This window comes from Eublepharis macularius, chromosome 1 (genome assembly GCF_028583425.1).
Source record: "Eublepharis macularius isolate TG4126 chromosome 1, MPM_Emac_v1.0, whole genome shotgun sequence".
NCBI classification, from domain to species: Eukaryota; Metazoa; Chordata; class Lepidosauria; order Squamata; family Eublepharidae; genus Eublepharis; species Eublepharis macularius.
Window position 1 is genome coordinate 151,863,643 of NC_072790.1, and position 13,161 is coordinate 151,876,803.

The 13,161-nt window shown below is 41.8% G+C and overlaps 1 protein-coding gene across 1 annotated transcript in view; it reads left to right on the forward strand.

Annotated features, from left to right (window-relative positions):
• The window catches only part of RYR2 (ryanodine receptor 2), a 720,715-nt gene that overhangs the window by 623,343 nt on the left and 84,211 nt on the right, over positions 1-13,161 (forward strand). Inside the window, exon 84 of the mRNA XM_054975163.1 lies at positions 2,617-2,690. Coding sequence (XP_054831138.1) covers positions 2,617-2,690 — 74 coding nt within the window. The remainder of the gene's footprint in view (positions 1-2,616; positions 2,691-13,161) is intronic.

Here is a 13,161-nt window from a genome sequence, read left to right on the forward strand (position 1 = left end):
GTTGTATTTTTTCACACAACAGGCATTGTTTCTAGTATGTATATATATATATATGTACATGTATGAGGTAAAATCAGAACAGGCACAGATTTCAGTTCTTATGCTCTTCACAGATACTTAAAAATGCTTATGTTTGAGGCTTTGGTTCCTTTCTTTCCCCCCAAGCACTCTAGTATACTTTCTTTTCATATTCTTTTTCTCTTCTGGAGTTAGGAACGCTTGTGCCCACTTTCTAATACCCCAATACCCTTCTCTTCAAACGTCAGTGCTTTCCTTCAGTTGTTAACTGAATCTGAAGGTCTCAACAGGCAGTTTCCAACCACACCCACCAGGGATCTCTTCACTCTCCAGAGCTACCTCCCTGTTTGATTGAGTAGGGAAAATTTCCTTTCCTTAGAAGATCTATCCCCTTTCGTTGGCCTGTTTGGGAGTCTGCACCTACTTCCCAAACTTCCTTGCCCATTTTCCCTCGTTCTGGCGGTATTAAAACTTAGAACTCTGTCTCCCAACTCTTGATACTTGATTCCTCTCTGCTATGGCTGAAAAGAAACCCTCCTCCTTCCAGCTCATGCTACCCAGTCAGATCCCTTGGAGTAGCCTGTCACTCAAAGCTCTCTGATTCTGTGAGGGATTAACCTTTAGCAGTCCTTTAGCTGTGTGGGTACAGTCCTTCCAGGTTTTGAGTCTGCAAGCGAAACAGTAGTCTCCTCAATAACTTGACTCTGTTTTGGGATGTGTGAAACATGATATGAAGGCTCCTGTGATACTATCAGTACTACTTGCTCTGTTAATATTGGACAGGTGTGGCTGGCTGAAACCAGCCTTGAACCTTACCTCTATCAAAGCAAGTCAAGAGCATTTACAGGATATCAAGAAGACTGCAATTTTTCTCTTGGCTTGTGCTCATCAAATTCCATTGAAGTGGAGGCATAGCAAGAAAAAGACACACACATCCATTCCAGTATAAATAAGAACAAATCTTTTTGCTTCACTCTCAAGAGCCTGCATATATATCAATGCAGGGCTTTTTTTGAGCCGGAATGCCCCAGAACGGTGTTCTGGCAGCTCTTTAAAATACCCATGTGACTGGTGTCATGTGGGTAATTTTAAAATGGCCAATTTTGGCCATTTTAGGCCTGAATTGGGCACAAAACAGTCTGGATCAGACCACTGCCAGGTACAGGAGGGTTCCCCTGCCTGGCACTGGCCCAATTCTGGCCATTTTGGCCCTGGTCCGGCCCATTTTGGGTCCTAAATAGGCCCAAAATGGCCAAAATGGTGCTGAAACTGCCGAGATGGGGCCAAAATGGCCCAGATTGGGGCTGAAGTGGCCAGGATTGGGCCGGTGTTAGGTGGGGGAGGGTTTCCCCACCTGGCAGCCACCTGATCCAGGCTTTTTTGGCCCCAATCCAGGCCGTTTCGTCCATTTGGGGCCCATTTAGGGCACAAAATAGCACAGATCAGGGCTGCAATAGCCAGGATTGGGGCCAAAGTGGCCAGGATTGGGCAGGTTCCAGGCAGGGGAGGCAGCAGCCCAATCTTGGTCATTTTGGGCCCCCAATTTGGCCCCCAAAATGGCCAGTATTGGGTACAAAACAGCCAGGATCTGGCCTCTGCCAGATGGGAGGAACACTCCCCTGCGCAGCAGCTGCCCAATCTTGGCCATTTTGAGCTCCTTTCGATCATTCTGGGCCCAATTTAGGCCCAAAATGGCCAGGATCAGGCTTGACATGGCCAGGATTGAGCCTCTTCCAGGTGGGGGAGCAATCCCCCACCTGGCAGCTGCCTGATCCTAGCCATTTGGGCCCCTTTGGGCCATTTTGGGCTTAATTCAGGCACAAAATGGCCAGAATCAGGCCAAAAATGGCCAGGATCAGGCTGCTGCCTGGCGAGTGAGTGCTCTCCCATGTGGCAGCAGCCTGTTCCAGGCTAATCCAGGCTATTTCTTGCCCAATTTGGGCCCAGAATTGCCCAGATTGGGTCTTAAATGGCTGCTGCCCTGCAGAGGAGTGCTCTCCCATGTGGCAATAGCCTATTCCAGGCTGATCTGGGCCATTTGGGGCCTGTTTTGGTCCAATTTGGGCCAGAAATGGCCTAGATCCAGCCACTGCCAGGCAGGGGAGTGATCCTCCGTGGCATAGTGGCCCATTCTGGGCCGAATCGGACCCCCCTCCATGGAGCACAGGAGTGCTCCTGGGGCGGCCACACCTGTGTGATGACATCACTTCCCCGAAGTGACATCATGATGTGATCCCATAAGCGTGTGCATGCTGCATGCACATGTATTAAGAGGCGCACCACTTCTTACCAAGAGTTGCCCTGGGTGAGAGTTCCCCCACCTCTTTCCCCAGAAAAAAAATCCCTGTATCAATATAACTAAGACAAGAATTTGTCTAATTCAAATTCTGTTGGGCTATTGATTCATGATATATTCCTGTGGTTTCCACCTTTCTATTATTTACAGTTTTTAGCAGAAACATATCTGCCTAATAGCACATCATGCATCTGATACTGCAAGCTCTGGAACATGAAAGTTTCTGCTGAAATAAAAGTAAGTCTTTAAGGTGTCACTGGACTCCTGTTTTAGTAAATAGTGTGTTGTCTTTTATATTTTAGTGTTCTTGATCTAAATGCTTTTGAGCGCCAGAACAAAGCGGAGGGCCTTGGCATGGTGACAGAAGAAGGATCAGGTATTATCATCTTAATAAAAAATATCACCTATAACTTTTTTCCTTTAATCTACCAAATGGAAATGATATGTACAAATGTGTTAAATGAATGGTTATTGTAAATGTATAGTATTTCCTCTAATTATTTTAAGATAATATATTCTGTAGTGGTTTTATAATTTAATTGATTTTTGACCTATAAGGGCTTGGGTGAGGAAATTTGCAAGCTGAATTTTTTTGTCATGCAAAAGGAGTTAGAAAACTTCCCAACCTGAGCATAAAACAAATAGTTCCCAACTGATAAAGTCAATTGCTTATAAATATTATATTTCATGGAAAAATGGCTTTTTAAGGAAACCTAGTTCTCACTCTTCAACAGGAGGAGCTTCATTATGCCTTGTGTGATGTGAGGGGGAAGAGGAAACAATAATGGGAGTGATGGTACTAAGCGAGGAAAGCCTTGACCATTTATTTACTATTGTAATTTAGACTTCCATAGTTCATATTTTTGATAGTACATGTATCAGCATTTAGTTTCCTTCAGCCATTATGCCTGCCCTCAATAATTCAAGTGTTTTCATCAAGTTGACAGGTAAGAATATTAACTTGACTGAAAACTTTTTAAAACACCTCAGAGATCTTTCTCAAAACTTCCTTTCTCTTCTCAAATATGCCCAATTTTTAATATGATACTTAAAAAATGTTCATCTGAGTAGTCCTATTAAAGTTGATGCAAATGTATAAATTATGCTCTTCGAGCTGTGCACAGATTTGCTCAATTACTGGAAATTATTCTTCAGATTCCCTATATACTGGAGAAATAATTTCTGTGTATACATGTATTTTTAATCATTCATCATAACACGTTGCCTCTTGGATTTTTGTTTCATCAAGTATGCTTTCTTTTAATCTTCCCTCATATGTTACTTGAAATAGAAAACGAGGCATGCACATGTAAATAACATGACTTTTCTGATGTCAGGATATTGGTATACTTTCTTATTTAAGGATTTTTTTGTTGTTTTCTGGATGATCGGATGTTTGGTTTCATATAGAGTTAAAACTGCTAGAAACAATGCTGCATATGTTCTTAATCTGCTGAAAACAAAATCTCATGTTTTTCTTTTTCCCCATTTTCTTTTCTTTGAAATAAATGTCCTGTCTTTCCCTTCCTCAGTCCTCAGTCCTGAACGTGGTAATTATTGCATATAAATTGCCTTTCCTTTTCCTGTTGTTAGCTTTGTGTCAGCACTGTACAGCTCCTGAACACTGTCTGTAGTTTGTTTTTTGTTCACATAATTTAAGGGTGGGCTTTTAAAAATTATTATTATGGTTGTATTTTTCAAACTTTCTGTTTGTATGCCAACTATCCCCATATCTTTGTTTTTTCCTCCCTTCCTCAGGATTTGCACAGTAACTGGCACACTAGATGTAAGAGCAGCAAGCTTTTTAATTTTTCTTTTCTTTTTCTGCTTCCTTTGGTGATTTTACTTTTTTTTAAGTGGGCCAAGTATTTGTGATGGTTGGATGTTAAAAATGTGTGCATATGATATTAAAACCCACCATGTGCTGTAGTCCTCCTGTAGCATTTTTGTTGTGTATTTAATGTGGCTTTATGGCTGCATAGGAAATCAGTGGAGGCTCCAGAGTTGGAGGGTGGGAGCTGAGGGTAGAAAAGGAAAGAGTATGCTGACAAGAGCTACCTTTGTACAGTGAAAGGAAACAGAATTTAGTGCACAACTAAGTTGATAAGGATGCCTCTACAAAGAAGTTGATTCTAATGTGCTTCACTGAGTCATAACTAGAGACGGGCACAAATAGAAAAAAAAAAGTGAACATGATGTTTGGTTGTTCGTTACCATCCACAAACAGGGACTCACAAACAACCACGAACATGGCCCTGTTCACGAACATGTTCATGGTTGGCTGTTTGTGGGGGCCAGCAGGCTCTCCTCCAGCCATTATCCAAGTCAAGGTCCCTACTTCACCACTCCCAGAACCCTACCTGAGCAGGCAGCAGGAAAGGTACCAATAATAAATAATAGCTTGGCACAGAGTCTGGCAGCAGCCCTGGAACTTGAAGGGATAGATCCCTATCCCACCACACACAAAGAAAATTCAAGCTCCAATGCAGACACACTATCAAAATGCCAACAGCAACTGTTTCTCCACTGTCTGCAAAGTCAGAGCTGGGAGCCCCCCCTCCCCCCTGCTCTTTGCTCCCTTGTTGTAACAAATTTGGAGCTCCTCACTTGAAAGGAAGACATGCCTATCAAGCAAAATTGGGGTTAGATTGAGGTTTCCAGGGCAACAGCAGGAGTTCAGACAGAGTTCAGACAATCCCTGCCTAAGTTGCCAAGGGAATTGATTGCAGGTGCCAGACTGTCTTGCTTGACGAACAGCAACGAACGAGGCTTGCAATGACCACCTGTTCATTTAGAATGGGGCCTCATGAACAGCTTGTTCATGAACAGCAGATTGGGCTGTTCATGGCTTTTTTTTGGTTTGTATTGTTGTTCGTGCCCATCTCTAGTCATAATCTTCAAATACAACAAACACCAAATGCAATATTTGGGCATGGACCAGCCAAAGCTCACTGATTTCAATACAAGAATTAAGCATTTGTTTAAACCTCTCCCATTAAAAATAATCGGAATATATCAAAATGCTTTGCTTTCCTTGGATTGTTAAATTTGATCATATAAAATCCCTGAAAGATATTAATAATGGTAAGATATGTAGAATCTTGTTTACTAAGCAGCATCAGTATCCAAATAAAATAACCACTAGCATAAGAAAGAACTTTTAATAAAAGATTTCTTGGGAGTACAGGTCACATGGTGTTTTTACAAGTGAGATTCCTCTTTCATTTGTGTAGAAGACAATGGAATCAATCATCAGAGTCATCCTTTTTGATGAAATGAATGGTGAAACCATTCATAGCATAATAATGTATTTTCTTTACTAGTGACGTCTTTGTTCTGCAGAGGACAAAGTACATGCAAGCATAGAAGCAATTCTGCTGTCACTTAGTACAGGCATGTAATTTGTTTAATGTAACCAATAATTTATGAGCCCCAATGATATTGGTAGCATCTAGTATGAGGGGAAATGTTAATATCTAATGGGAATTTGAACAGTCAATATAACAGCTAAAATTACACATATAATAGCTAATTTCGTTTTTTAACTGAAGTTCTGGAAAAGAATACATTATGCCATTTTTTCAAAAGAACAGGTAGTGTTCTCTTTAAGCAATAGAATTAGTTTATATATTGTTTGTTTAAATAAGATCTTATTTTAGGTACTTTTCTTTACTATATGAAGTTCACGTTGACCTAACTCTAGATCTTATAACTTGGTGGTATCATACAGAACTTCCTCTTTCCACTAGATGGCAAAGGAAAATAGAACAGTAAATCAATATGTCTGAATGATTTATTGCTTCTTTTGTCTTTCCTCTGCCTCCAAATCTCTTGCCTTGGCCCCTTCAAACTATTAACAAATTCATGCTTCTCATTCTTAATACTGGACCCCCCACTGGTAGAACAATGGTGGTTCTTTACCAGATATGTATCTAATTTGTCTTTGTGATGTAATCAGTGTTGTATTTTCTTTCTGCATTTTGTTTCAATTGCTATGGTTATTAATGGAAAAAAGGTTCAACACCTATGACATACGTTAATGCATATTATTTCATCAGTTACATTTTTATTTAATTATTATAGTATATATTATCTTCACATTATTCATGTTAAGCTTGAAAGTGCATGTTCTCTCTTCTTTCAGTGTTTCACTATTGTTGACCGGTAGTGGAATATATTATATAGCTTTTTATGCTCTGTACAGTCTCACATATGGATCCAACACAAGTGCAGAAGCAAATCTGAAGAACTCTAGCCTTAAAGTTCTACTCAAATTCCCTTCCCTAAGAGAGGGCTTTTCCTCTTTACACACAGTTTTCCTTGGAGAGAAATAACTGCACTTAGTACTTCTAATTGCACTTCTCTAAGTTTGTTCTCTAAGAATAACCTCAACTTACTTTCAGTCAGTGTAGTTTATTTAATTATATTTATTTATTTAAAAATTTATATCATGCCTCTCCAAAGCTCAAACTGACTCACAATCAATCAGAGGCTTAAAACACAATATCAATAAAACAAAATCAAAATATCAAACAAGCAGCAGCACCATTAGATTACAGATATTTACAAGTATCTCAGTAAATAACAATGATCAGTCATCATTATCTTTGCCGTTTCTTTCCAAGTGCACACCTATACAGGGTAGCCTTCAGGTTCTACAGAAGACAACAAAGAAGGGTGTTCCAAAGGAAGGCTAGTCTAAAGGGAGAAAGCTATAATAGTAAAAGTCTGAGATCTCACTGAAGACGACTGGACCTGATTAAATGAAGAAATCATCAAAAGCAATGTTTGACTGAGTTGGGAACTATGTTTATAGAGGGAGAGATAGTCCCTCAAGTATGTGGGTCACAGGCTGTGAAGGTCAAGAACTAGAACTGAGCCCAGAAAAACACTGCAAGTCAATGTGATTTTTTTCCAAGATAGCCTGATATGCATAAATCAGTTTACATCCATCAAAAGAGAAGCAGTTCTATTGTGCGTTATTTGAAATTTCCAGGATACATTCAAGGATAGCTCTGTGCAAACCATGGTAAAATAATCTTATTTAAAGACTGGTTTAACTCTTGAGAAAGGAGGGCAATATGCCATTAGTTATGGTAAAAGACACTACAAGGAACAATTCTTATAAGAGCAAGATGGTATTCAGAAACCACCTCTAATCTTTTCAGTCTATCTGACAGAAACAACTTCATCCCAAATTGACATGTCAATCCAGTCTAGAATATCTGCCTTTCCCAGTAGCATAAATTCCATTCTTGTCTGGAAACAGTTTTAGCTCATTCCTATTGTTCACCTGACTTATGGTATCAAAGCACTAGTTTGGGATAGAAATTGCTGCGTGGACTCTCGGATGATATTCATAGGCCTCATAGATGTTGATTAACATAATGAAAAGTGCAAAGCCTTAATGAATACCATACTTCACTCTTTGCATTCTTTCTGATGGGAAAAAGACAAAACCACCAGAGAATAGTTCCAGAAATTTTTAGTTCTAGCACCAAACATTATCATATGATTGTGCCAAAGGCCAATCCAACAAGGTCATTAACAGTGCAATCCTATATGGAGAGGCCGGAAGTGCCTAGGAAGCCAACGAGCCCCCGTGATGGCATATCTGCATGCTATGCCATTGTAAACCTGATATAGGCAGTTCTGTTCAGCACTGCTGCCCTTGGGTTCCCTGCCTACACCTAGCCACTGTGGCCAGGCTCAAGTGGATCTGTGGGGTATATCCTTGCACTGGGAGTTTGGGTAGTGGGTGGGATATGAATTAGCCATTTGGGGCTTGGGAATGCCCCCTGCAGTGGTGGAAAGTTACACCATGAAAAATGATGGCGGAGCCCATTGGCGCCCATTGTGCAGGAAAAATAGCTCCCCCCATGCCTGGCCCCACTCAAATGACCCAGAGGGGCATAGGATGCTGACTAGAGCCATGACTAATCTACTCCCACCCCTGTGGGGGCTGAGACCCCTTCCTGGCACCCAGTCACTGCTCCCCTACACACTATATAAACTTCAGCCAGGACACCCATTAACTCAGGTAAATGTGGGTGCAGCACAAAGTTCTGCCTGATTGCCAGGGACTAGTGCGAGGCGGGAAAGAGTGCATGTGGTAGCGGGGCAAGAACGCATAGGGGGCAAGCTGCAAAATTTGGGGAGTACTTACACTTACACAGGGGAGAAGTGCTAAGTCCAGAATGTCTGACTAACAACTGCTGTTCAAGTACTCTTACAGGTTATCTCCAGAGGCTTGGCTTGGGAGGTGAGCATACAATGATAGGTAAGAAGGAGTTGTGGAGCTGGCTGCCCCGGCTTGCTCTTTTATACCCTCTCCCCATTTCTCTTGCATGCAGGCCAGTGCCTCCCTTCAAATGAAGGACTCTGTAGTTGAGGCTGGCTTGCGGCTGGGTGGGAAAAGCTCCTGCCCTCGAGGCACCATGTCCCATGCCTGCCAAAGAGGCAGTCGCCCAGGGAACTACACTCAACAGAACTACCTTGGGTAGGGAGGTGGGGATGATAGCAGCCCATGTTGGGGCTGTGTGCAGATTCCCTCAGCTGCACCCCCCCCCCTTACAGAGGAGAGAGTATGGCGGTGGGTTTTGGTGACTGGATGCTTGCTCTCATAACCTCCTGCAAGGGCTGCTATGCAACAACTCAACTGGTTCCCTCACTGGATCAGAGCTCCAAGCAGCTATGGCGGTAGTGAAACAACCAGAAACAGCCAAGGAGTTCTTACTTGTTGGAGAGGCATTCATCATCTGGTTGCTGACAGCACCTGTGATGATGGAGCTACCACTGCTGCCCCTAGCCATGAACACTCTTCCAGGATGTGACAGACTTGGCTGTGGCTTGTGTGAGGCCAGGCCCTTCACCACACATGTCTCTGTTTCCCTTTCAGGCAGATCACGACCCTTCACGGAGGCCAAGGAACATGGCTGTTCCAGCCTCCACTAGTCCTTTATAGCCCAGCCTCAGGAGCGGTTCCCCCAGCAGCCAACTACTCAACCTCTCTCCTCAGAAAGCAGCACAAGGAATGGCTCTCCTGGCTTCGACTGCTGCTAAACAGGCACAGCTCTCTTCCCAGACAGGGGAAGTTGGTAACATGCACCCAGACATCCTCTTCAGTTTTGGCAGTTCAATAAAGTCTGTATCAAACAACAGCTTATTCTCTGTCTGTTTGCTTGCCTGTAGATGAGAATAGCTCCCCCTGCCCACTTCCCTGTAGGGCCGTCCTTTCATATATCCAAGGGAATAGTCTCTGGCTCTTGGATAGTAAGGATGAGGTGGCCCCTAAGAGGCTCCAAGTGCCTCTGAGCCTCGTGTGGCTCTGTTGCCAAAAACAGCAGGGGTCCAGTGGCATCTTTGAGGCTCCTGCCCCGCTTAGCTTCCTTTCCCCCTTCTTCCCCTCAAATTCATTGCAGGCAGCAGGATGGGACTTGGAGTGTTGCCTCTGTGTGTCTGGTGGTGGTGGTGGGGGCACAACAAAGGACTCTCATTCTCCGACAGTGCTGATGGTGTCTGATAATCCAGGCAGAAGACCACTGCATGCAGGGGGTGAGTTTGATGCTGGGAAGCTTCTCCCTTGCAAGACCAGACCACTCTCCCTTTTGCTATTTGTGGAAGCAGGAATGGACTTTGGGAATCTTACGCTGGGGATGGGATGATGGCCCCCAGAGCAGTTTCTCTGGTCCCTGGGGCCATCATTCCACTCTGGGGGCTGTCAGTGAGGAGCACAACTCTTGAGGTCTACCCCACATCTTCCTTGCATTTTTGATGCAGTGATGTATTTCAATGGAGCCATTGCAAGTCAATTGGCATTCATGCCTCCCATTATATCTAATAGGCCCTCAAGCCTCTCTTTGTTTCCAGTGGGCATTTCCAACATTTGTTTCAGACCCCCGCCCCCCGCTTGTCTCTAAGGAGCTGCTTCTCTGAAACTTGGATGTGTGTGTGTGATCCTGAGTGCCAGGGGCTTCCAGATGTGATCCTCAGTGAGTCCCATTGCCTTTCTGGTCTTACATTTCTGGGAGGGGGTCATGTTTCTCAGAGTGGTGGCAAACAGGGGGGGAAGTTTGCGAGTGAGTGGTGCTTCAGCTGACAACCTAGCCCTTGTCAGAGATAAGGAATTGGCGAGCAGTATACCCCCCCCATGGGCAACAGCTGCTCTAAAGGCAGGCGCCTCAGTTGGGGTGTGGCGAGCCTGATTGTGCGGGTCTTTCTGCCCTGTGCACTTGCTTTCTGCAGTGTGGGAGAGTAGCATTGGCAGCTGGTGATGGGAAACATAGCCTGGCCCATAGAGTGGCTATGCCTTTCTCTGCCACTCATAGTGCTTTCAACTGCAGCTGCCCCGAAATTGGTGGATTTTGTCAGTGTTGCCAGAGGTGTTGTGAGGATAATAACAATATACTTTGTAAAACGCTCTGGGTGGGTACTAAGTTCTCCTGAAGGGTGGTGTAAATCTATTATTATTATTATTATTATTATTATTATTATTATTATTATTATTATTATTATTAACAACTAGCGAGCATTATCTCCCGGCAGAAATTGCTATGCTGGCATTACGTGCTTGAGAAAGTTTTTTGGGAGGCAATGAGCAGTGCCAGTGTTCCACTGGCACCCGCAGGACTGCAGGAAGGCGAAGCTTAGAATCGCACTGTAAGAGGAGTTACCTCTCTCCAAGTGTAAATGTAGATTGTTCATCAGAACTATTTATGCAATTTCTGAATCCTACCCTGGGCAAAAGATAGACTCAGAAAGACTGTGGAAAGAAGCATCATCTGCATGTGCCTGAAGTTTTCTTCTACAATATATTCATTCACTTTGCACAGAAAAAGGGAAGCTTGGAACTTTTGCTAATTTTTTTCCAGTCACTCCATCACTGCCTTTTTCAGTACCTTTAGAAAGTTACTTTGCATTGAAGATTTGTCAATAATCCTGGCCAAAGGGACTCTCAAACTTCTTTGACAAAATTTTACCAAACAAGAAGAGAAAGAATCAGGATCACGTGTGACGGCCTTCACATTCTCAAGGACCTTTTCCATGTCAGTCAGAGAACAATCTTAAATGAGACAAACAATCTTGAGAAGCAGCTACATCTGACACTTCTTTTTTTTCTTTCAATATTTTCAAAATAAAAGGGGTACAGAAAGAAGAGGGGGAGATACAGGGTCAAAGGAGGGGTAGGATTTTACACTCCAAGAGTTATTAAAATACAGAGTACTCAAAACATATCTTATTCAGAGTTAGTCAGTATTAAAATAAAGAATACATATACTATCCCAGCTACTGTATATTTTCACCTTTACCTTCCCAAACTAAATACATCATGCAATCTACCTCATCATTAATATTTGCCTATTTCCATCTTATCATAGTTTTATATTCAATATTTAACAATATATCAATCTATAATCCTCATTCCATTATTGCTGCACTATTTCATCTTTACTCTTTATATAACTGATTAATATAGCAATCCTCTCTACTTGTCTCTAACTTTATCAATGTTTCCAAATCTACAAACTATTTTAGCAATTAAATACTTGTTTATATATTCATACCTTTCCCCCTTGTTAGGCTATAAACTCTTATAAGCTATATGCAATAAGTCAGTATGTGATCTTATTCTACTTTATAAAACTGCAACATCTTATTTATTTTATTCTTTATAAGCAAAATAATTTCCCCATTTCTCGTCAAATACACTTATTGGTCTTCTATTTATATAACTCATCAGTTTTGCCATCACTGCATATTCTGCCACCTTGTCTTTCCAAATTTCCTTGGTCGGGCATTCATCTTCTTTCCATTTCCTCGCAAATGTCACTCTTGCCGCCGTCAACAAATATCTGAATAATTCATGTAATGTTTTATCTATATTTTCTAGTATTATTCCCAGCAGCATTGTCTGGGGTTTTAAGGCAAAATCTAGTTTTAAGATTTTTTGCATCTCAGCATGAATGTCTTTCCATTTTTTTTTTACTTTTTTTGCATGTCCACCACATATAATAAAAACAACCATCTGCTTCTTTACATTTCCAACATGACCCTATATATTTCTTGTCCATTTTCTCAATATCCTTTGGTGTAATATACCATCTGAAAGACATCTTGTACCAGTTTTCCTTTAGTGTTTGACTTGCCGTAAACTTTGTACCTTTTGTCCAAAGATTCTCCCACTGTTGAAATGTTATTTCATCTCCAAAATTTTGCATCCATTTTACCATGCAGATTTTAATTTGTTCTGTTTCTGTATCATATTGAAGTAAAAGTTTGTAAATGTGCTCCTTGCTCTGTGTAATTATTTTCTCAAACTCTGTAAGGTCTCTTAATCGTCCTCTGTAAACTTTAAGAACTTCTTTTAATCTGGAGACAGCCTGAAAGTATATCAGCCATTGTATTTTTATTCCTTCATCTTGGATTTCTTGCCATGATTTTATCTTCCCTTGAGAGTTTATCATATCTCTGTATGTTATTAAGTCGTTGTCTTTTCTCTGCTTTTTATCGCAGAAAGCTTCAATTGGTGATAATATTGGTGATATCAATGGACTCATTCTCTCTCTAACTGATTCTCAAATTTGTATGAGGCTGCCCCTTATAACATGATTCTTTTGTTGTCTCCTTGTTCTTCTTGTCACCCAAAGGTAATTATGCAGCCCATCTGCTAAATGCACCACCTCTAATTTTATTAATCTGTCCTTAGGGTTTCGTATCCAATCAATAAGCCAAACCAAGCCAGCTGCTTGATAATATATCTTGATATTTGGGACCGCCAGCCCTCCTCTACTTCTTTCATCTTGTAGTACCTTGAATCTTACTCTTGGTTTTTTGCCATCCCAAACAAA